At 51.4% G+C, this 24,060-nt stretch overlaps 2 protein-coding genes across 11 annotated transcripts in view; both read right to left on the bottom strand.

Annotated features, from left to right (window-relative positions):
- Positions 1-4,063: 4,063 nt before the first annotated feature.
- ROPN1L (rhophilin associated tail protein 1 like) lies at positions 4,064-17,482 on the bottom strand. 3 transcript variants are annotated; one of them, XM_040977411.1, is made up of 6 exons: positions 16,786-17,482; positions 16,566-16,714; positions 13,872-13,995; positions 11,336-11,497; positions 5,691-5,866; positions 4,064-4,246 (listed from the first exon to the last, which is right to left on the bottom strand). In XM_040977411.1, the coding sequence occupies exons 2-6, from the start codon at positions 16,694-16,696 to the stop codon at positions 4,183-4,185; spliced, it is 657 nt and encodes a 218-aa protein (XP_040833345.1). In that variant the 5' UTR covers positions 16,697-16,714; positions 16,786-17,482; the 3' UTR covers positions 4,064-4,182. The 3 variants fall into 3 exon arrangements, with proteins under 3 accessions (XP_040833345.1, XP_040833344.1, XP_040833346.1); XM_040977410.1 differs by having other exon boundaries at positions 16,566-16,819; XM_040977412.1 differs by lacking the exons at positions 16,566-16,714; positions 16,786-17,482 and having other exon boundaries at positions 5,693-5,866; positions 13,872-14,760.
- A 1,974-nt stretch (positions 17,483-19,456) lies between these two features.
- The window catches only part of MARCHF6 (membrane associated ring-CH-type finger 6), a 59,121-nt gene continuing 54,517 nt past the window's right edge, over positions 19,457-24,060 (bottom strand). For 3 of the 8 annotated variants that reach the window (XM_040977405.1, XM_040977408.1, XM_040977409.1), the window contains one exon: positions 19,457-22,915. In XM_040977405.1, coding sequence (XP_040833339.1) covers positions 22,828-22,915 — 88 coding nt within the window. In that variant the 3' untranslated portion in view covers positions 19,457-22,827. Of the gene's footprint in view, positions 23,360-24,060 lie in introns of all 8 variants that reach the window. The other 5 variants (XM_040977404.1, XM_040977407.1, XR_005883517.1 and 2 more) reach the window with 4 other exon arrangements.

Here is a 24,060-nt window from a genome sequence, read left to right as displayed (position 1 = left end):
GGGAGGTAGTTGGAGCAGGCAGAATCTCTCACCTGCTGCAGTAACATGTGGGCTTCTCCTGGGAGATGCTCCTTCTTCCCGCTCACAACCACTTGGACAATCCATGGGAGCCATCTTCTTCTCCTGGACTCCACCCACAAGGCCCCCACCAAGTGGTCACAGCTGGGAAGCCTCGCTCCAGCTGAGTCAACCAGAGCCCTTCCTGGAAGTTACGCGCTCCGGAAGGCAACGCCGATGGAAGCTGCTCACTTTCACGGTGGCGTGTGAAAGGGACTGAAGGGACTGACCTGCAGGACACAAGGGGAGAATTCAGCCAGGGCCCCACATGAGCACTGGAGGGTGAACCTTGGCTTTCCCCCAAGTTCCTTGGAGGCCAAACTCTGCTCTTTGCCCTTGCAGGGCAGTGTGAGACCACCTGAGCACAAAGTAACTAGTTTGCTACCTGATCAGAACAAAGAGTCTTGTAAGAGACCCAGGAACAGGGGATGGGCAGGTCAACCAGTGGCATTAGGACAATAAGCCAGGCATTCAGGACAAGAAATGCAATTCTGTTTTGTGATATGTAGTATGGGTTGGTTTGTGCTTCCCTGGCACAGATATGCCAATGTTCCAGCCCCTGTACCAGGGAATATGACTTCATTCGCAAATAGGGTCTTGTAATAGAATCAAATTAAGTTAGGATGAGCTCATTGGGGTGGCTCTAGTCCCTTAGGACCGATGTCCTTAGAGGGAGAGATGTGGCAGAGCCAATCAGAAGGGGTCACACAGAGACGGAGAAGGTGATGCATCCGTGAGCCGAGGGCCTCCACGGGTTGCTGGAGACACCGAAGCCAGAAGGCTCCTTTAGAGCACCCGTCCCAGAAAGCACAGTCCAGCGAAGACCTCGCTTCTGGACTTCCTGCAGCCAGAACCAGGAAAAGACTAGACCTCCGCTTCTCCAGGCTCAGCCGCCCAGCAGGTACACACAGAGGCTCCCCTGGAAGTTCACATACTGAGTGTTTAGTACACGTGCTGGAGTAAGGAAGCCCCGCCCTCCCTCACAGCAGGCTCTGAATGGACAGGATTGGACGATGATGTGAAAACACACATTTCCACAGAGCCCATAAAAAGGGTGAAATCTAGAGTCAGAAAAAGAAGTGCGCTTGCAACATGTGCCATGGAGTCCCATGTGCACAATTCGCAGGGACTCCTGTACACGAGGATAAAAACAAGCTGACAGCAGCATGAGCAAAATGCCGGACTAGGTGAGGGAGAATCTCCAAGACAGACATGTGCCAGTCGCTCTTTGTTGTGGTTAATCAAAGGAAGGGACACTGGCATGAAAAGATGCCATTTCTCTCAAATACTACTGGCAAAAATGAATCCTGTTGACAGCATCTGCATTTGGAGCTCTGGGAAGTCCTGGCCAGAGGGACTTCTGGGCTTGGGGGTTAAGTAACCCTGGCAGGTGCCTCGTGGCTGGCCCAGGGGCTGCTCTGTGAGCCCTTGGGGTGTGCTTCCTGCTAAAAGCGCCTGCTGTGTCAGAGGCCCCAGACCACCCACAGAGCTCTATGCCCATTATCTCTGCCTCCTGTCTCTGCCTGCCCTAGGCTCTGGACTGGATCCTGCCCCCCACACTCCCCTTTGGACTCTATGTCCTCTTCTCTGTTCTGATGGCCACCCCAAGCCCTAGGATACCCCTTCTCCTCCCTGGCCCTGAGAGTGGCCCTGGTGCCCCTACACAGCCCCTGTGCCGGCTGGGAGTCTAGGGAACTGAGCACAGCCCATTCTGAGCCCTGAGGGGAATGGAATGATCTAATGCAAGGCCAAGGACAGGGACAGGGACTGGCAATAGTCTGAGGTGGCAGCTTCCTAGCAGCTTCCTGCATCCTTCCAGCTCTCCCTGGACAGGCCCTGCTGGGGTGTGCTTACCTGTGGGCCAGCCAGAGGGCAGCACTTCAGTGGGCTTTTCAAGGTGAGCAGGGGCTTGAACTGCTGAAAGAGGTGCTCCTCCCAAACTTGTATCTTCGCTGAGCTGAGCTCAGCGACCCACACGATCCAGGTTGCTGGAGGGTAAGGGAAGAAGCTACCCACACTACTCTGCCCGTCCTTGGCCTTGGGCTGGGGCTCCAGGGCTGGGAGTGGATGCTGCGCTGAGTCCAGCCCCAGATGTGGCTCAGTGAGTTAAACTGCCTCCTGCAATGCCAGTACCCTGTACTGGCATTAGTTTGAGTTCCAACTGACCCCATCAGTTCCAGCTAATGCTACTGGGAAAGTGGCTGAAGATAGCCCTGCCACTCACTTGGGAGCCTGGGTGGAATTCCAGGCCCCTGGCTTTGGTCTGGCCCAACCTCAGCTATTGTGGCCATTTCATTTGGGAAGTGGACCAGCAGATGGGAGATTTCTGTGTCTCCCTCTCTATAGACCCATCTTTAAAATAAATATTTGGAAAAAAAGGGGGGATTTTTTTCCCAAAAGACGAGGGGACCCTAGTAAGTTGCCTTTCTATTTATTTATGATTGATCCATGGTTGTGTTTACTAATATAGCCATCTGTATATTTTTAACTCCCCAAACACTTAATATCCAACATGGGCCGGACCCTGTGCAAGGTGAATCACTGAGTTTCACCATGAAGCTAAGCTAAGCCACAGGTTCTATAAAAAGCCAAGTGCATTAAAATGCGGCATAATTGCATTGTATAATGAGGATGACTGGAAATACGATTAGGAACTAGCAGATGTCGAGTAAAGCGAGGAGGAGCCTGCGGTGGAAGCAGAACTTGCTGACTGGGGGCAGCAGCTTGTCCGCCCTCAGCAGGCAGCTGGAGTGTGAGGTACCCGGACCCTGCCTCCCACGCCACGGTCCCAGCACCCCTCGCTGCTGCTTGTGCTGATCCGGTCTGTAAGCGGCAAAGACCCCAACTGCCTCTAGAGGCTGGTTTCTGTCGCCTCCCTCCCTACCCTCGGAAACCACACTACACTCTGCCCTGGCTTCCCTGGACAGTCTCCCCGAGGCTTTAGGAGCGGCCATGGCCCGCAGAGGGGTGTGAGCAGAGGGGTTTGAGGAGTGCAGTTGGGCTGGGGACGGTTCTCATCTTTAATCTCAAAATCAACTGGGCTCTTTACTGTTACATGGAACATATAAAAATCTTAAAAATAGGGACTGACATTTTGTGTGCAGGTGGGTTAGCCACGGTTTCCATTTTCTGGTGCTCTGTTGCTCCCCACTTCTGTGTAAGTGCTTGTTTTTTAGATTCTGCACTGTGTACCCGAGTGTTCCCAGCTGCTGGCAGGCAGCTGTGGTTGTCTTGTCTGTGCTGACACACCACCCCTGCTTTCTTTGGGACTTCTCTTGCCCAAACTGGCTGACGCGTTGCTCTTGTATCAGATTTCCAAAGAACCTGGTTCTGGCTGCTCAGCTTATCTCCTATGTCCCCATGTGATGGCTTCCACTCTGAATTTTGTGATTTTTTTCTCCAGTGGTGTTTTCTTTGTTCCAGGCAGCTTATTTGTTAACAAGCTCACTAACTATGGGAAACAGTTTTCTCTAACACCTGAGCATCCAAGGGAGCCCCATTTCTGTCCACAGGCCGGGCAGAAGGTCCCTAGCTGGTGGACAGTGTCGGGGCGCCATCTGTGATCGGGGACCTGGGGCTGGTTCCTCTGGGTAGAGCAGCTTCCTGTGGGGATGGCTGCAGGTGCTCATTTCGGTACAAATAGACCAAGCGTAGTGTGCAGTGCTGGTGCTTGAAGTCTGTGGCTTCCCGACCACGGCTGAGACAGCCGGGTTTCTGCCGGCCATACCCTTCCTGGGGTGCCTGGGGACCAGGGGGCCCAGGGAGGCCCCGGGCGGCCAGCACGCATCCATCTGCAGCCCTGCTCAGCTCCAGCTCCGAGTCAAGGACGGCAGTCTCTCATCCTACTTTGCCGACTGTGAACTGATTATCTGACAGAGAGACCCATGCTCTGCTTTAAGGTGCTTGCAGGATGCTCTGAGGAAGAAACGAGAATTGAAGAGGCCAGGGGAAAACACCTACCACGTGTTATCTCCACCTGGAGAGAAATTCATACTACAGATGCATGTGGTTAATGACAAGTTGTATTTGGTGTCAGGGTCTTTCAACAGCACTATTTTTGACATTAAAGCATGATGTTCTCCGTATTAATGGTCTACATCTTCAGAGTTTTCTTGTTGAGGTTTTTTAAATACTTCTCTTTGCAGAGAAGAAATCTGAAACTCCTATCAGGTCATTCTTCCTAGATTCTCTACATTGGAAACAGATAAATGACTCGTTAGCACTTTCTCAGAGTATAGATGAAACGCAATTTAATTGCTTAAGTCTGACTTAAAAACCTCATCATTCATGCACTCCCATCAGTAACCTTTACTCCACAGAACAAGGCATTCAACTTCCTTGTGAGCAGGTGGGAATTTGCTGCTGGATGGAAACATGAGTCCTGCTTGCAAACACGAACACACACAGCCTCCTGTGGCTTGAGAACAAACACCACCTGAGCCCTGCCCCCACGCCAGTTGGCAAGGAGCATCTCCTGGGTGTTCCCCTCACTGCCCCATGCTCAGCCCCCTGCCCAGCCTGGAGAGCAGGACCCTGTCCCCCTCTTGCAGAGCACATGAGGCTACAGGGAGGCCCAGCTGTCAACCCCACCAAGCTCACTGTCACCTCAATGGCTGCCGACTGCAGCATCATTTTCTAAGGGGAACTCAGGGGCTTAAGGAGCTTTAGGGACCAAGCAGGGAGCTAATGGATGGGTGGACAGACGCATGAGCTGCCAAACAGGCTGTGGATCACTTAGGGCCAGCATGCAGCCTGACGCATTAAGCTGCCTCCTGCAATGACAACATCCCATATGGTCATGAGTTCAAGCCCTGCCTGCTCCACTTCTAGGAAAGCAGCAGAGGATGAGCCAAATACTTGGAGCCCTGCACCCATGTGGGGGACCTGGAAGCAGCTCCTGGTTGCTGCTCATGGCTTCAGTCTGGTCAAACTCTTGGCCATAGTGGCCATTTGGGGAGTGAACCTGCACTTCCATGGCTGTGTTGTTCCCTGCAGCCTAAGGAGACACTCTCAGGAAGCACACTGCAATCTTTCCAGGTTGAGAGGATCATCTTGCAGGGAGACAGAGCACAGACGTGTGAACAGACACAGGCCACAGGGAGACAGCACCTGAGGCCGCTGGTGGGATGAAAAAGGTACTGTCTTGGGGTCAGTTTGAGACCTGAAGCAGCCTAAGGGGGCAGTGCACCACGTGCCTGAGGACAAGTTCACCAACCAAGACCCAAGTTGGTGGAGTCAAGAACCTCTTCAAAACACAGGGACACGGTCCCCAGACTGTTTGCCAGCGGTCACTGGGGAGGAGACCAAGTCCTCTCACTGGATGGCGGACCAGGATTGTCATCATCTGGCCTACTGTGCTCACGGTTCAAGACACGCTGGGGACGAGCAGCTCTGCATTGCAGGGCACATCTTCTTCCTCTACAAACTAAAGAGGATCCCAGTCCCGCTGGGGCCGAAGCCCATGTGGGCAGAGGCTGCCCTGAGCCGACCCATCTGGGAAGGCGTTCTGTGTTCCTCCTCCCCACTGTGGCAGGAAGTCACTGCTGACACACCTTACCTGGGAAGAGGCGGGGACTAGGGAGGGAAAGGCAGCTCTGCTGCCCACGACGTGCTTATCCTTAAAGGAGACTTACACCTTTTCCTTCAGAGTGGCAAGGTAGGTTTCCGTGTCGGTGGGAGGGATGTCTGGGTCCAGCCTGGCCAAGTACTCGTAGACGTAGGAGAAAGTCTCAAAGGGGATGCGGGCGGGCCCGCCCTCGGGGTCTGAGGTGAGGATCTCACACAGGTGCTTCATGGCCGAGTTCAGGGACTAGCGAGACCAGAGGAGGGGGCACGGTGAGAGGCTGGGAGCCCACCCCAGGCACACCCTCCAAGGGCCCACCTCCATCCAGCTGCCTGGGTTCCATCCAGCTGCCTGGGTTTGCTCCACAGTGAAAAGCCAAAGAGGAGAGGTCGGCTCAGGTGCCAGCAGGCAGGAAAGACTCCAACCCATAGATTCTGACAAGAGGTGACACCCGTGTCATTCCACGCTGGCGTCCTTGGCCAGTGTAGACCCACATGTGCTCCTGACCGAAGGGGCTGGCAGGTTGCGCACCTCAGCTGCCCAAGGTTGGAGGGCAGCACAGTGCAACCAGGCTCCATCTTGTCCCCCACCCTCACACGGAAGGCTCCTGGGTCCAGGGATGCACGGGCCATCCCTCCTAAGGACAGGGCGTCTCCCTCTCGATCCTTCCCGCTGCCAGGCTTGCCCAGGAAGCCACCCCTTCTGCCTGTAATAGACCCAGAGTCCTGGGATTCTCCGGAAGCCTCAGGGCAGCAGTGGTCAATGGACCACGGCCTCTTTCCCATTCACACTCTCCCCTCCAACTCCCCCAGTTCATCCTGTAGGAAATAGGCAAAGGTTTGTTGTTGTTGTTGTTGTTGTTTTTTAAAGAGGGGTGCGGATCCTGTTAACGAGATTACTATACTTAAAAAAGCAATCTCACTTGTACATGTCTGTGAGCGCAGTGGGACCATCATCTGCTGAGTGGCATTTCTTTGTCCCCGGGCATTGTTTAAAATTCACCGTTGTTAAGCAATAATTGTACACCATCTATGGGGTACACGGGAAGGTTTTCACAAATGAACCCAATGCATACATCTCCTTGACATGCAGACCGCGACGGCACAGGTGTCCTCTGGCCACAGGAGGTCTAAGAGACCTGACTCCTGCCCCAGCCCTCTCCCTGTGTCCTCTCCTGGAGTTGGGCCTTGTCGGAGGGACTCTGTCTGTGGGGACAGTCCTGGGGTCCCTGGGCTGACTCTGGCTAGGCAGATGATGGTACCAGGGAGGGGCAGCTGGGGTCCTAGGGCACGGGGGAGGCGAAGGGCCATGCTGAGCGCTGGGCCCCAGTCTGACCCCACCAGGGCACAGTGGGCATGAACCGGGAAAGGGGAGGAGGCGGGCAGCACCAGCAAGCAGGCAGGCCAGAGCCTCACATGCCATGTATGCAGGCTTTGGAGCAAGTCGTGCTGAAGGAGAAAAGGCTGCAGAGCCCAGAGCAGCTGTGTGGCCTCTGCCTCTGCCGGGTACACAGCTGTGACCGCAGCCCAAGGACTCGCACGGAACGTGACCTTGTCTTTCCTGCACTCGGACTTGCATTGCCTGTGAACATATTTCTTGGTCCTAAAGGGTTGTAGATAATCAGGCTGCTGGCTCAGTTCGATGGCCCTTGATGTGGCAAGTGGCTCTCACTGCACCTCCTGGGGCACAGGTGTCTGTCACGGCTGCCAGCAGTGGGTTTGGATGGAAAAGTGTAGGGCCAGCACAGTGCTGTTGCATATTAAGCCTCTGCCTGTGGCGCCAGCAGCCTATTCAGAGGCTGGTTGAAGTCCTGGCAGCTGCTCCACTTCTGGCCTTGGAAGGCAGCAGAGAATGGTCCAAGTGTTTGTGCCTCTGCATTCATATGGGTGACCCACAGGAAGTCCTGGGATTCTGGCTCCAGATTGGCCCAGCCTGAGCCACTGTGGCTATTTGGAGGGCGAATCAGCAGACAGAAGATCTTTGTCTCTCCTTTTCCTCCTATAAATCTGCCATTCAGATTAAAAAAATAAATCTTAAAAAAATACAGGTGTATGTGCACGTGTGTGTCCTGGCAAACACACAGGTGCTCCCGTGCCAAGTTCAAATGCAGTTAAGTACGACCAAAGTCACTGCTATTTGTATTTGTCTGGCTGGGTTCTTCTTCACTATGGACTTCCTGTGTCCATATGTGGTAAGGATGGAAGACTTTATACACAATTTTATCATGTTTGAAAAAAACAATCTGACTCTCCACACTGAAACAAGCCTGACATCCTGATCCACTGCTTCACTGTTCGGAGGCTTGAACGGCGGTGCCGAGAGGGAGGGACAGAGCCAGGACATGCGGCCATCGCTGTCCTCCAGAGAGCGGGCCCTGGGTGCCACCAGCCAGCGGTTCCCAGTCACAGAGCAGCCTTCAAGGGTGCAGGGCCGTGCCAGAGCATCAGATTCTGCAGTCTGGGACATCACCTGTCCCTGTCCACTCCAGAAGCCTCACCCAGCGGCTCCGGCACAAAGTGCTTGGGAAACATTTGTGGAAGGAAGGCATGAGGAAAGTCATGAGGGGCACAGGGGACTCCAAAATGTAAGCCTGAGTTCTGCCCTTTTCACTGACGGTCACCCTGACCGATGTGACAAGGAGTGCAGAGAGCGAGGAGCACGCACCTGCCACAGGGTGGCACCAACAGCATCTGTGGGCCTGGACACCCAGTGCCCAGGTACCAAGCACTCTGCACCCAGTTCCAGCCTGGGCCAGAGGTGCATTCCCTTGGTACAGTGATGACAACCATGCTGCAAGCAGGTGAATTCACACTGTGCTCACCAGGGTGTGTGTGTGTGTGTGTGTGTGTGTGTGGGTGTGTGTGTGTGGCCGGGGCAGAGGCAGGGACCCTGAGCATGAAACCAGGGTGACCACATGCTCCTGTGGCGAGGACCTGGTCAGCTGTCACACCTGAACCCCTCTCTGAGTCCAGCACCACAACCAGAAGGGGACACAGGCACATAGGAAGCAGTGGAAGGCAAGCAGCCAGTCCTCTGGCTGCAGCAAGGGGCCAGGCTGGACGCACAGTGACCATGGGGCACGCTGCCCGGCAAGTGGCACGCTCTGCCCGCCCTCCTACCCCTTAGGATAAAACAGCAGGAAGAGGAGGCGCCTTTCCCAGGCTCGGCCTGCTAGGGCAGGCCCTGTCCTTGGCCGAATGTCTCCCTCTAGTGCCACACACTGCAGATGGACAAGGAACCTCATTTTTGTCTTCAATCTGGTGCTTAATATTCACATATAGGGAGGTGAACATGACAAAGTTGCACCCAAAAAAGAAGAATGATTGACCTGATCTCAACTGAGAGGCATTCTGTTCTTCAGGGCTCTGCAAGGGCGCGGGAGCGGGATTCGCAACAAAGCAGGAGCCACAGTACTGGCTGCAGTTGTATTTTTGTTGCAGAATGTTTGCTTTAGCCAGAAATGCACTAAGTCCTTTGCAAGTTCAAAGTGGCAAAGCAGAGCCACCAGAAACATACACCTGATTTTTACAACAAATACATTATATTAGCTGCTGGAGCCACGGCTCTGTATTGCCGTACGGACAAATGCAGCAACACCGGTTGCAACAGGATGGAAACTTGCCCTGTTGCAGAGCCCCCGGAAGGAGTCGGGGATCAGTCATCTTCCCAGCTGGGGTGATGCCGAGGTGTTTCAAACCAGCTCACAAATGACGCCAGATGAAAGCACTGTACTAGTGACCATACTGCATTATTGAAGAAATAAAGTCATGCGAAGCACTGTCTCCACATCCAGGGGGCGCAGGCGGGGCACAGGCAGCCGGCAGACAACCCCACTACTACCGTGGGCGGTATGCAGCCAGACCTGCTCGCCACGCAGCCGCTGGCCTGACCCTGGCTTATTTGAGGGCACAGGGCTTCCTGTGGGGACAGGATGGGGACAGGGCAGCAGGTGGCCATCAGGATAGTGTCACATCACGCAGGATCCACGGTGACAAAGGTAAGAAATATGGCACCATGCTTTGCAGACAACAGATTGCTAACAACAGGATTACCTTTCCATAAGCCAAGCCAGCCACGGCTGAATAATGCTATTTCCTGGTGCATAATCAAAAGCTCTTTGCGTAAGGGCGAGTCAGTGCCACACGCCTGATTCCGGGCACTGTGGCTTCTGACTGGCCAGGAAGGAGCGTGATCTTCATGGCAAGTTTTTGTCAGGGTGTTAGGGACAATGCAAGCACACAGACTCCTGGGTGCTTTCTATGTACGGTTAAGTTGTAGGAATTAAAATGGAATTAAAGAGACTCATGCAAAGATGAAGCCAGTGTGCACCTGCAGGTCCACTGCAGAGGGAGGAGGAGGAGGAGGAGCAGAGGGAGGAGCGAAAGAGTAGATCTTGGCTCTGCACAACAAGGGATCTCTCCCCATCTCAAGGAAGAATCCTTCCTCACTCCACCGCTTCCACTGCCACATGCACTGGGACGCCCCGCCAGGCCTCCTGCCATGCCTCCCCACACCTGTGCTCGCTGCCAACCACCTTGGCTCCTGCAGGAGTGGCCAGACTGGACTGCCAGCCAAGCTGCACTGCTACCCAACTTACAACTTAGGGGAAGACAATTTGATGCCTCTCTTCACTGATAAGAAAACCAGAATGCGTTTACAAAATGAAAAGACTTTGAGGCCTTTTCTCCTCAAACCAAAATACTTTGTCATCATATCTGTGCACTGAATCTACTGTGAAAATATTGTAAACTGAGATGCTCGTAAGTACAAGCATTCGTAAATATTTAACTTAAAAAAACTTTTATTATTTTCATTGTGTTTGAAGGAGAGACAGAAAGAGATCTTTAATCTGCTAGTTCACTCTTCGATAAACCACAGTAGCAGGGCCAGGCCAAAGCCAGGAGCCCAGAACTCAACCTGGGACTCCCACATGGGCCACAGGACCCAATACCTGAGCCATCGCCTGATGCCCTCTGGGGGCACTTTCCCACAAGGGTGGAATCAGCAGCTGAGTACCCAATATCACCTGCAGGCACCCAAAAGGCGTCTTAACTGTTATGTCAAATGCCATCCCCTCAGTATTAAAATTTAAAGTCTGCAGGGCAGGTACTTAGCAGGGCTCATGTTGGGGTGTCTGACTCTGCCTTCCTGCAGGTGCATCTCTGGGAATCAACGGGGGCTGATGCTGGTAGCGGAGTCCCTGCCACTCACATGTAACACATCTGGTCTGTGTAGCTCCTCCAGGCTCCTGGTCCCACCCTGGCCCCACCCCGGCCTCGCTCTGGTCCTGCCCTGGCCCCACCCCGGCCTCGCTCTGGTCCCGCCCTGGCCCCACCCCGGCCTTGCTCTGGTCCCGCCCTGGCCCCACCCCGGCCTCGCTCTGGTCCCGCCCTGGCCCCACCCCGGCCTTGCTCTGGTCCCGCCCTGGCCCCACCCTGGCCCTGCCCTGGCCCCGCGCTGGCCCCCCTGCTCTGACTATTGCGTGCATTTGGCAAGTGAATCAGTGGATGGCAGGTCTCTCTCTTGTCTCTGTCTTTTCCCTTCTATATCTCTCTACATTCAATATAATCGAATTTCTAAAAATTTAAATAAAATAACAGCCTGAAAAGGACTGTTTTTCTAAGATGATGTTATCAAAGCAATGGGAGTGTTTCAGCTAGAGCCCACACTGGTTCTGAGCCAGGCCCCTAAGGACACACCAGTTACGGTACCTACCCCACCGAGCATGCTGCATCCGAGGGCTAAAAACTTTATCCACTCCATCGTGCCTCCACAAGGATCCAGTTGTAAGAGAGCTTTGAATTTTTCTATTGGCAGGCACAAGTTTTTCCATTTCTGCTCAAGATCGTTCAAGTCCACATACTGCTTGTGGCTACACTGTTTAGAGAAAACAGCAGGACATAGCCGAGGTAAGTTTTCAGAAGTTGTGAAATGTGGGAAAGGGGACAGTGAAGGGTGTCACCCATAGAGGGACAGTGGGTAGAGAGGGCTGCCATGGACCAGGGATTAGTCTCACTGTGTCCCTTAGGGGAACAAAGTGGAGTGAAACTGACCCGGCATGCAGGTGGCACAAAGGCATGAAGACATGTGCAGAAAGGAACTTCAACAGATACACTTACAAAGCCAGCTTCCATAGAAATGTCCCTCTCCTAGGTCTGAGGGTGTGTGAGTGGACAGCTTCTGCCACCTGCTGGCAGCACCTTGCGGTCTCAGCATCTTCACTGCAAACCCACTCTGCCTGGGGGTCCATTTCCCATAAAGCAGAGCTGTGGGAAGGCCTAGCTTCAGGACGCTGTGTAACCACTCAGGGTCTTTGCAAAGTTCATGCAACATGCATCTCATGGGAAAAACATGTACGGATTTTGAAACTTTAAAAAATAAAACAAAACTTTCCGGATTCATTTATCTGAGAGAACAGAGAGAAGCAGCGCTCCTACCTACTGGCTCACTGCCCCCAAGTACCCACATGAGCTCTGGGACGGGGGGCCGAAGCCAGGAGCAGGGAGCTCAAGCCATGCCTTCCACGCGGAGGTAGGGATCCAGCTCTGTGGAGTCATTACTGCCTGCCAGGTCTGAGCAGCATGTGGGGTAAGGAGCAGAGCCTTGCAGCACACCCGGGCACCAATGCGGGATGCATGCATCTTAATTACCAGGCCAAATGCCCACTCCACAATCATTTTGCCATGAACTTTTTCAATTGCCCTTGTATAATGGGGACAGATGAGTTTGAAAAGTAATGTTATGCCACTGGTGCTATTTCTAAGATTTATTTATTTATTGGAAAGAATTCCAGAGAAAGAGTTTCCATCTGCCAGTTCACCCCTCATAAAGGCACAATAGCTGGTGCAGGGCCAGGCTGGAGCCAGAAGCCTGGAGCTTCTCCCAGGTCTCCTACACGGGTGGCAGAGGCCCAAATGCCTGGGCCATTTTCCACTGCTTTGCCCAGGCCACAAGCAGGGAGCTGGATGGCAAGTCGAGTAGCCAGGACATAAACCTGCACCCTTCACCTGCTGTGCCACAGCCAGCTCCCTACCGGTGTCATTTTTAGCAATATGACCCAAACATTGTGAATGTCAAGCTTCCTTTTATAACAGTTGCTCCCTACCACTCATTTCTCTAAAAAGATGGTGCATCAGAACAGAACTGCCAAGGATGTGGAGAGAGGGTAGCGGGGTGGTAGCCAGGCTGGCACTCTGGACAGCCTGAATGGGCTCCCCTGCTGCCTGGTCGGGGAGCAAGCCTTTCAGAGGAAGAGGGCAAACTGGTGTGTCCATGTCTGCACGACCCTCACCAAAACCCAGCTCAGGAGGGTGCTGAAGCCTCCGCTCCAGAACGTCAGCTTCAAGAATTTAGCGTTATGGCTTTCAGTCTAGAAGAATCTAGTGTCATCCGACTAGAAGGCACAGGGTTCCCCCTTTGGAATAGCAGTCAAGACAGCCCTGCCAGGATGTCCGTATTTTAGAGCAGAATGCCCAATTCCAACTTCATGGCAAGCTACACTCTGGGAGGCAGCAGCTAGCTGATGGCTCGAGTCCTGGGATCCACGCCAGACGCATGGGAGGGCTCCCGACCTCGGCCTGGCTGAACCCAGGCTGTTGCAGGAATTTAGGGAAATCAATCAACAGGTGGGAGACCCCAGGTCTCTGCACCTCTGCCTTTAAATACAATGAAAATACACAACAAGTTTTTAAAGAAAGCACATGAAATCTGTCCTATTCATGCTAATGTGTATATATATGTATATACATTTTTTTAAAGAAAACATCTGGGGTCAGTGCAATGACACAGTGACATAGTCAGCCAAGCCTCCACCAGCAGTGCCAACATCCCACATAGACACTAGTTTGGACTCCAGCTGCTCCACTTCTAATCCAGCACCTCGCTATTGCACCTGGAAAGTAGCAGAAGACAGACCACGTGCTTGGGCTTCTGCACAGAAGTGGGAGACCTGGAAGAAGCTCCGGGCTCCTGGATTTGGCTCTAGCCATTTGTGACAATTTTAGGAGTAAATTAACGATGAAAGATCTCTCTTTGTGTCTCTTTCCTGTAACTGCATTTGAAATAAAAATCCATCAACAGCTATTTGGGTTTCTCTAGCCCAGACAAGGTGACCAAACACAACAGGATCGCTCACTGCACGAACTATGCCAGCAGGGACAGGAGGTTTCTGGGGACTTCCTGCTTTACCCAGGGGTGAGGAGAGGGCCCAGGTGGCGAAGCAGGGGCGAGCGGGCCAGTGGGTCTCTCCTACCTGCTTGTGCAACACCTTCAGGAGCCCCTGGCTCAGCCCCGTGTCCGTTTTCTGGGTTGCCACGGGCATCTCCATTCGGTCCTTCACGGGAAGTGGATCTCCCCTTGACAAAGCTGAAAAATACCTGGCGAGGACAGGCGAGGCTACAGGCCCAGCTAGCCTCAAGGCGGCTGAGGCTGCGCGGCCGACACTGAGCTCTCTGGCTCCCACCATCTCCGTGTGCCTCTCTCTCAGTCTGTAAAGTGGGGGTCATGACAGCTCCCATCTTGGGGTTCCTGGGAGCATTCAACAGTGAGGTCAGCACTCTAGGGCTCCCTGATACGTGCCTTCCCAGGACAGGTGGAGGGCAGGGCAGGCCTGGGCACAATGCCCATAATGTGTGTCTGCTGTGGGTGGCCTGGGCGCACTCTGCCCACTTCCTGGCCTCGCTGTCAGTGTCAGTCTCTGCTCCAGAGTGACGGCTGCTGCCTCTCTCCCACTCTTCCTCCCGTGGTGTCTCCTTCCCGGGGCTCCCCCTTTCCTGCTCACGCTGGAGTGAGTGAGGGGAGACACCAGCCCTAAGAAGTGACCAAGGTCTTCTAGAAGCATCCAGCTGCATCAAATGGCGTTTGTCCAAAACAAGTGCCCATCTCATTCCCTTTCTTTTGCTGCCCCTCAAATTCTATTCTATTCTCATGCTTGTGGGACTTTGATCCCATTCAGCAGCAGGAAAGCCAACAGGGACCTGGCCGCCTACAGGGTTGGACTCCTGTAAGGCACGTGCGGGCTTAGTGGGCCACACTGTCCCTTAGCAGGGTCTCCACTGATTCAGGGCAACTTTTTCCTTGCAGTGTACCAAAGGCCTAGGCCTAGGCATGTGTGTGTGTCTCACAGTTAGCTTTTGTCATCTATTTCTGGACATGCTTCTAGTTGTCCCAACAGGAAGTCGGGCTGAGAAAACCTGCTTTGGAGGGGTGGCCAACTCCAGTCACTCTGGAGTGGCCTGGGGGCACTATGAGCCACAGCAGCCTTCTTCATCACTCTAGGCACGCAGAGTGGGTCACCAGGCTTGGCCACTAGAAACCCAGGCATGTAGAGAAGCCTCCGCCCTGGGAAACAGGAAGGACGACTGCAGTGTCCCATGGCCATCAGCTTTGGGGGGGGGCAGAAAAAGTGGGGGAGCTTCCATGTTGCTCCCATTGGTTTTTTGCCTCTTCCAGTCTCCAGCCCTCTGTGGCCCTCGGCTGCCGCAGTGACCAGCTCCCTCCCCACTTGCCCCAGGAGCTTCCTCATGAATCTCTCCCTGACAGAGAGCCCTGGCAAGCAGTAACGCCTGGGTCTTGTCCTGAATTCTAGAAGTGTGCTTAAGAGAAACGAGCAGCACGTGGCATTCAGAAATTCTTACTGCATCACGGCCGAGCAAAGCTTAAAATACTCACCTTTAAAGTATTACCAGACATGCCGCCCTGTTCCAAGAAAAAAAAATTCCAACTTTCTCATTTACATCGGGACGATCATTAAGATCAGAGATGGTATATTTTTCCTTTTTTGAGAATTCTGAGATCTTGTGAAGTAACTGGCAAAGTGCTTCTCAGAAGGTGAGAGCTGGATTAGCAAGTGCTAGTTTTAACCCTTTTGGTTAAATAGCAATCCCCAAAATAGAGTTCCAATCCCAGGAACCAGTGCTACTCCTTGACATGGTATGGGACAACCGTCCTGGGCCATCTGGGCAAAGGACACTGGCTCCTTGGAGAGGCAGCCCAAGAAGATGGGAAGACGCTGGCTTTGAAGCCAAGGACGCTAAGGCAGGTGGCCATCAAAGCGTGATTCGCTCTGGCGCTCAGAATCTTCAGAATGCAGGGTATGTTAAACCCTTAGACCTCACTGCAAGGGGGCTGGCACAGTGACACCACAGGCTGATCCTCCACCTGCAGCTCCACATGGACACTGATTCGTCACCTGGCTGCTCCACTTCCCACCCAGCTCCCTACTTGGGACCTGGGAAAGCTATACAGGATGGCCAAGGCCTTGGGTGCTTGCACCTGTATGGGAGACCCAAAGAAACTCCTGGCTGTGGGCTTGGGACCGGCTCAGCTGCAGCTTTGCAGTCATTTGGGGAATGAGCCAGCAGAATGAATATCTTTCTCTCTACAAACGTTTCATACAAAAATAAATAAATCTTTAAAAAAGGAAAAAATGAAAAAACCCTACTGCAGGGATGTCTTTCAGCAGGCATAGGACACTAAGCCTTCCTGGTTACTGGCAGTTGAGAAATTCAACAAAAGACAAGATGGTTCAAACACACACACTGGACTTACAATGATAAAGATTCGTAATTATAGAAATTGCCCAGTGAAATCGAGAGGGTTGACCTGAATGGCCCTGTGGTCTGGGGTCTACCTTCCCCCACCCAGGGCCGGCCCTGGGGCCAGGCGGCTTGAGGCCTACATGCTGGCACTCTCTGCAGAGGAGGTACCCAGGGAGGAGCAGACCGGGAGGGGCTCAGTCACCGGCCTGTCTCTCAATCATTGCCACAGATGACCAAGTCTGGATCCACCATCGTACGCTCTCCAAGGCACCAATGGCCACGACGGTGCAGGTGAGCGCCCATTCTGCCCCTTCCTGGCCTCCGTTCTAGTCCTGGGTGGGCAGGCAGGAGCCTGGCTGCGCTCTGCCCCCAGCCCTGGCTCGGACAGGAGGCCCGGTGGCGCTTACCCCGCGGACCACTGCAGCACGTCGGCGGGCTGGGTGCGGATGGCAGCCTTGGTGAACTGCTTCAGGATGTCGGGCAACTCTGGGGGAATGTGGATCTGCTGCGCGCAGAACATGGTGTCGGGCAGCGGCATCCTGCTCCGCGCACCCGGCTGTGGAGAGAGGGCGGACCAGTCAGCGGGAGCTGCGGCGGCCGACCTCCCCGGAATCTCGGGGTACTCACCGATTCCTCCTCCTGCTCCTTGGGAAATAAGGGATAACCGTCCCTTTCGCGACGCCGCCGACCGCTACAGTGGCGCTGCGGTCTCCAGGCAACCAGGACGCGCTCGAGGCTCCGCCCTTGGGCTGCGCACGTGCACAAGCCTCCAGCCGTGAAGGGGTGGGACTTGGGCAGCGGCGCGCCTGCGCACTCTGGCTCTGACGCCCTCCGTCACGAGCAGACATTCTGGCGGTGCGCCCACAGCCTAAAGTGAGAGCAGCGGATGGATGAAGGATCACTTCTCCCTGGCTCTGGCTCCCTAGGTACTCCTGCTCAGAAAGGGAGCTGGTCTGGGCTTCCCGCTGGCTTCCTCACACCTGCTGGGCACTGCCCAGGACTGCCCACAGGGGCACGAGGCTGCGGGGGAACCTGGTTGTGCTGTTACCCTCTAGCAGTCTTCGGGAGCTTATCCTACAATTTGAGTGTGAAAAAGCAATAACAAATAAGTTTAGTGCACTGTGTAAGCACGCTAGCTGTCCGCACAGCGGAACATAAAAGCCACAACTTGAGAGGAGGTAACTGCTTACAAGACAGAAAAACACCTTGAGTGTGAGAACAGATTCTGCCAATCTCTGCTGAACACAACTGGGCAGAGAACACTCAACTTTTTTAAGATTTATTTTTATCGGAAATTCAAATTTAGACAGGTGAAACCGAAGACCTTCCATCTGCTGGCTTACTCCCCAAGTAGCCGCAACAGCTGGAGCAGAGCTGATCTGAAGCCAGGAACCTCTTCTGGGTCGCCCACATGGGTGCAGGATCCCTATTTTCTTCACTGACAGGTTGGGTTTCGTACTATAACACACTTTAATTTCTGCAGTTAGATGCCAACTTGTTCATTTTGTACCATAATCGTTCCACCTTTTTCTCAAGACCTTTACTTACACATTTTATCAACAGTCAGCTATTCACACGCATGTGGCCTATTTCGAAATTTGTCATTCTGTTCCATCAGACCAACAGCCAGCCAGAAGGGACCGTCCCAACTGAGCACGGAAATAAGGAGTGAATGGGGCCCCCTGGCCATGCCATTTCTCTTCTCCAGGCAGGTCCTAAGGAGTTACTGAATAAACATGGAAAACCTCAGACACTTAACACAAAACACATTCCAAAATCACTGGGCAAAATGATGCAAAAGGCATCCTCACCCAGGCTCCTGCGCCATGAGGATGGCTTTACAAAGGGTGGGCTGAATGAAAGTGGACAGCTGTGGGCCTGGCGCAGTAGCCTAATGGCCAAAGTTCTGGCTTGTACGCGGCAGGATCCCATATGGGCATCAGTTCATGTCCCAGCTGCTCCACTTCCCATCCAGCTCCCTGCTGGTGGCCTGGGAAAGCAGTGAAGGGTGGCCCAAAGCCTTAGGACCCTGCACCCATGTGGGAGACCCGGAAAATGGCTTCAGATCAGCTCCGCTCCAGCTGCTGTGGCCACTTTGGGAGTGAGCCAGCAGATGGAAGGTCTTTCTCTGTCTCTCCTTCTCTTTGTAAATCTGCCTTCTCAAATTAATAAATCTTTAAATACAAAAAAGACGGCTGTGAGAGGAACAAGGTGGGGAACATGTAGCAGTATGTACTGCCAGTTAGGAGTATGTACTGCAAGCTATTGAGCATTCAGTCAGGTGAGGGTTCCCCAGGACATTTTAAAAATGCATTTCTTTATTTGAAATACAGCTTGAGGGAGTGGGGTGCTAGAGAAACCGGAACGTTCCGTGCACTGGTTCTCTCTCGATGATGGCAGTGGCTGGAGCTGGGCCAGCTGAGGCAGGAACTGCGTGCCGTCTCCCACAGGGCCTGCTGCTGCTTCCCCTGGCCAGGACCTGTATCCGCACCCACACGGGATGCCAGGGCTGCAGTGCTGGGCCCTCCTGGGAGTGTTTTGATCTTAGGTCTCTAACAGAACCTTCTGTTCATTTTTTTGTTCTTTTCCATTTCTGAATTTTTGGGCAGCAGACATTCATGTCATTCAACTCCAGAACTAAGTACAGTGCCAGAAACAGACAGACACCAAAAACAACAAAATGGGAGTGAGTAATGTTACTGGTAAGTCAGTTCTCCTAAATGACTGTTCCAAGCCAATTTAAGGGCGGAAGGGGAAAATGAACGAACAGTGCCGAGTTTCACTTTGCCAGTTTTCACTGCTGAAAAACATCAGGTTCACAGAGTAAAGCTGTCAGCCCTACCATCCCTGCAATTAAAACAACAATAAAAAAGCACTTGATTGGGAGAAAAAATTATGAAAAATTCTGAAACTAGAAGCACCCGTTAGGGCCAGTCTGTAAGATCGCCAGGAGGCACAGGACGTGTGAAGTTCTTCCCTTTGACACACAGGGTCCACTACACCTGCTTGGGTCTGGTTCATCCTGTTTCCATCTGTAAGAGACAGCTCTGACTCTCAGACCTTGTGGTGGCACCTGACCCACCGCACACAGCAAGGGGCTTTGCCCTTCCCGGGGAGGGAGGACGGCACCCAGGCTGAGAGGAAGGGGGCCATGTCCTCTGTAACTGCATTCTAGCTGAGCAGGAAGGGGCTACATCACATGTAATGAGTTTTTTTTTTCTTATATTTAAATTATCTGGATTATCTAAGTGTAAAGCAATCTTGCAACAAAGCAAACAGAAAATAGGCTACATACAACTAACATTCACTTTATTCAACAGTTTTCTTAACTCGTAAGACAACAAATGAGCACATAAAAAGGGAGCATCTTAATATACACTAAAACTGGGCTGGGTGTCTAGGTGTTTCAATAGAAAACGGATATCCCCGCTAACGACATGTTCTATTCAGCCTCCACCACAGTCACTCCCAGGCTGGGGTAATTACACTTGCATGTGGGGTACGTTGTTACTTTAATGACTACAAAATGAGGCACTCTTACAAAGTAGACAGGAAGGAAAACATACGCACACCGCTCTGTGTGATGCTGATGCCAAAGACATGGATGGAGATGGTTCCGGAAGAAGCCCTTACTCATGATGACAGCTGTTCTTAAAGACGTGGGGCAGGACTCCGCTGAAAGGAAAGCAGGCTGGCTGCAGGGGCCCACAGGGGAGGTGGCGTCCCAGGGTATCTTGGGGGAATAACATCTGACGTCGGCCTTTTCCTGATGGTGACTGGAGAACATTCTAAGCAGCATTTTTAAACATTCATTTAATTTTACAGTATGAAAGACTTTAAAAGGCCAGTCCTGAGAATGGAAGTAGTCACCTTGCAGTTAAACAATGCCACTGTTCTTCTATGGCAGTCTCACACTCTGTGTGACTTTTTGGTTTTGTTTTAAAACATCATCAATTCATCCTAAATCCAAGAAGTACACTTTCATAGCATTTTGCCAATACAGAAATGACACATTTAGGATCAAATAAATTGAGGAAAGTTACTGTCTATTACTTAAACAAGGGAAAGAAAAAACATAACACAAAAAGCCATAGTAGTAATATTTATATTAAATGTCTCAAGCAAAAGTCCTTTTTGTTTACATCTGGAATTGAGATGTCTCATCTTCGCTGTTTGCCCAGAGAAAGGGGGAGGGGAGGAGACCACCTTAAACAAGGAACTTTGAAAGGCCAACGAACTGTACACAAACTTCACATTGGCATTTTCCTCAGTTTTTATCTCAACTATTAGTATTTCATAGTGTAAAAAAACAAACATAATTTGCTAATAACGAACAAGTGCACACTTCAGACCATTTGTAACTGGCCATGTGAAATCCAAATGTCAATTTGTCTCCAACATACAGATAGTAATAAAGCAAAATGTTCTTTCCTGGTAAAGTTCCTTGAAGACTTTTAGCCCAATGCAAAATAAAGCAAAACTATACTATGATTTTTTTAAAAAAAATTCTACATGAAGGGCAGCAGCAGCAGCACTTTCTGAAGTATGGGTTTTCTGCATTTATAAAACTATTGCTTAAGAGTAAACCTGCATGCTAGTCAAGCAAACATACGCCAGAAAGTTCTTTCCCTATTAAAGAATTTATCTTCTTGAAAACAACAGGACAAAGCACAACTTAAAAACGAGGGTAATTCTGAAGTGAGACAATGAAAAGTTAATGGCCAGCAAAACAGAGAGCAGGCTTCGGCCACTCATATTGCTGTTTTACAAAACCCAAGACTCATCTGTAATATTGCAGCCTTAAGCTTTTTAATCTTTTATACTATCTGTTTTTGTTACTAGATATACTTCAGTGACTTTGTATCAAGATTTACAAATTCTTCAAAATATGAAAAGAAACCTAAATTAAAATAATCAGGTTACATCTCAATTCAATATTTCTCTTCCCCCTAAAAAAACCCAATTAATATAGACATATACCATAACAGGTGGAATCCCATTTTGAAATGGTAATTTTTCAGGGACTACATTTCAATGTAAAGGTAGAGTTAAAAACACCCATTTCCTATACGAGAATGGATTACTCCAAAGTGCCAAATAGTGTAACACTGAATTCTGTCAAGTTTATTTTTATACTGATATATATTTTAAAAGTAACTGTTTACCCCTTAGGGAAAAACTCTTGAAACCTAAGACAACCAAAACAGGTTGTTCTTGATTTTGGTTAGCTTATGTCTGGCTGACTTGCATGTTTTCAGAATTCCTCAATTTTAGTCCATGGATTTTAATACTTTATGGAAATTCTCTCACAGTTTCTGATGATTTTATGTTATTTTCAATGAGAATGTGTAAATTGTCACCCAAAAACAAATACTATCAGAACAACACACCGTTACCACTGAATACTTCAATCACGTGTCCAACCCTTTTGTTTTCCTAAACATTTAACTGGAAGCTTTGGTTGTAAGTGAAAACTCAGTTTGTAAGCATTCAGTCTCTTCAGTTTTACAGCACATTTCCACTGAAACACATTCCTACGTTAAAAGGCCACCTCGGCCGGCTTCATTCTGGACAAGTGGAAACAAGGCTGTTTCCGTCGCTATTCTGCTCTGTCAACAGTGTTGGGAAAGCTGGGATTTCCTGAAGCCGCAGTAGAAATGCACGGTCTTTGTCCCCAGCACTGGAGTACCGAGCAGGAGGACGGGGCTCAGCCGGTCTTCTCCAAAGCACACGCGCTCAGAGAGCATCTCAGAATGACCCAACACAAGCAGGACGCAGTGCTGCTGGTGACGGTATTCTGTGAGCTTTAAGATTTGACATGGCAATTTTGGCCACTGCTGCCAAAAAGAGAGACAGCTTTGTGTAGAAAAGCTGGGAGAGGAACTAATGAAAATCTTCGTTTTTTTTTTTCCTTTTTCCTAAGTACAGACATGCCCCTAACAAGCACAAAGACCCAACTCCCAATGCTGATCACTAGGAATATTAAATTATCAAAATTAAAAATAATTTCCTTAATAGCACAAGATACTATACAATATTACAAACACAGACACATGAAAAAAATCAGGCAGTAGAAAATGTGCAACAGCTTTGGTGTTATACAAAATAACTTCCCAAAACCGACTGACAGTGAAGCACAGAGTTCATGTTTTCTTACCAAGACACGCCACTGCTGATTTCAACTTGTTTCCGTCATGTTCCTGGTAAGGTCTCAACAGCCGAGACAGAATGTGCAGTTTCCTCAGTGAGAACTGCCTGGGACAGCGACAAGTGCACGCCACGAGACGTCACTGCAGAATCTGACCTGCGCACCAGTACTCTGGCACGTTTCCTGTCGAGATCACAGCAGGTCCAAAATAAAGTGACAACTAGATTTAATAAATTAATATACATTTTGTTTAAAGATGTACAATGCACATTCTGTTTAATCCAAGGTGTGAGGGCCTCAGGGAGCTTCTATTTACACATATACAGATCTCAGACAGCAGTGACGGCAGCAGACCCGCGCAAGCAGCAGAGTTGAGGCGGCTGCTTGCTGAATGCCGGAGACACAAGTCAAACAGAGGAAACCTAAAAACAGCGCTGAGAGCACGGAAGATCTCCAAACAGAGAAGTCCACAAAAAAGGACACATAAAGGCATGGGGAGGTAAGGAGTTGAGACAATCACTTTATTCTTGGGATGACTGTGGAGGCGGAGATGTGCCTGGTTTGCCGGATTTTCGTTCGTAGTTCACGAGGCGTTGCCCCACAAGGTATCTAGGTGTGAAAACACAGGGGTTACTCTGGTGTACCCTTGTAGAGGCAAACACCCTCCTCAAAGCAGCAAATACTGCACTTGTTGAAAATAAACTGGATCACCTTACTCCTTAGAATCCTTCGACGGTTAGGCAGGCCAAAGAGGAGTCTAGAATGAAAATCTCCAAAGGGTACCAAGGTGGGAAGCTGACACTGAGCTATGGGTTTATGGGAAAGGGAGAAGCAGCAGCACCTGGAAGGGTTCCTAAGCGGTGCGTCAGCTAGTAGTTACCAGACTTCCCATCTCAGAAACGGCCTGGTGAACAGAGCTGAGGAAATGAACACGTTCCAGTGACGTCAGGGGGAGATGCTGAGGCTCTGAGTGGGTTCACACAGCAGGTGACAGTGACTGCTCCTGACTTCATGATGTGATGAGGGCAGAGGGCAACGTCCAAAAGTGTGGGACTGCAGAAACGGTGTACCTGGAGCTCCCACCCCCAGGGAGACAGACACTTCTCACGGCAGGACAGAGCACAGGTTCCAAAGGCGAGGGTGCGTGGAGCACAGCCTGCTTCCACTGCTCCACTCAGTGCAAGGCCCTGGGGGCTGGCCACCGATGACAGGGCCGGGGAAGCTGGATGACAAGGCCTGTGCTCAGGGAAGGACCGGGCCCGGGAGCTGCTCAGCACAAGCCGGCACCTCTGTGCTGAGTGAGCCTCAAGGATGGTGAAGCTCAGCTGGGCTCGCCGAGAGCCCAGGCCATCTGACTGTGGCATGAAACGCAACATGATGAAGTGCTGGTGACCACAGACTGGCTCACACTTCACATTCCCCGAGGTCATTCTTGCTTTTCTCCACTATTTTCTGCACCCTGAGTCACAACTACCATCTTCTCTCAGTTCACATAAGGTATTCTGGCACTTTGCCCTGGCAACTTCACAGGCACCTTTTAAAAGTACATTTATCAGGGGTTGGCACTGTGGTGTACATAGCAAATGAAGCCACTGTTTGTGGCACCAGCATCCCAATGTGGGTGCCCATTTGGAGACCTAGCTGCTCCACTTCCAATCCAGCTGCCTGGGAAAGTAGCGGAAAATGGCCCAAGTGCTTGGACCCCCGTAGCCATGTGGGAGGCCGGGAAGAAGCTCCTCGTTCCTAGCTTCTGT

Source organism: Ochotona curzoniae, unplaced genomic scaffold, assembly GCF_017591425.1.
Source record: "Ochotona curzoniae isolate NIBS_2020 unplaced genomic scaffold, NIBS_Ocur_1.0 contig_2754, whole genome shotgun sequence".
NCBI lineage: Eukaryota > Metazoa > Chordata > Mammalia > Lagomorpha > Ochotonidae > Ochotona > Ochotona curzoniae.
The sequence above is the reverse complement of the archived record's forward strand: the minus strand, read 5'-3'. Positions and strand labels throughout refer to the sequence as shown.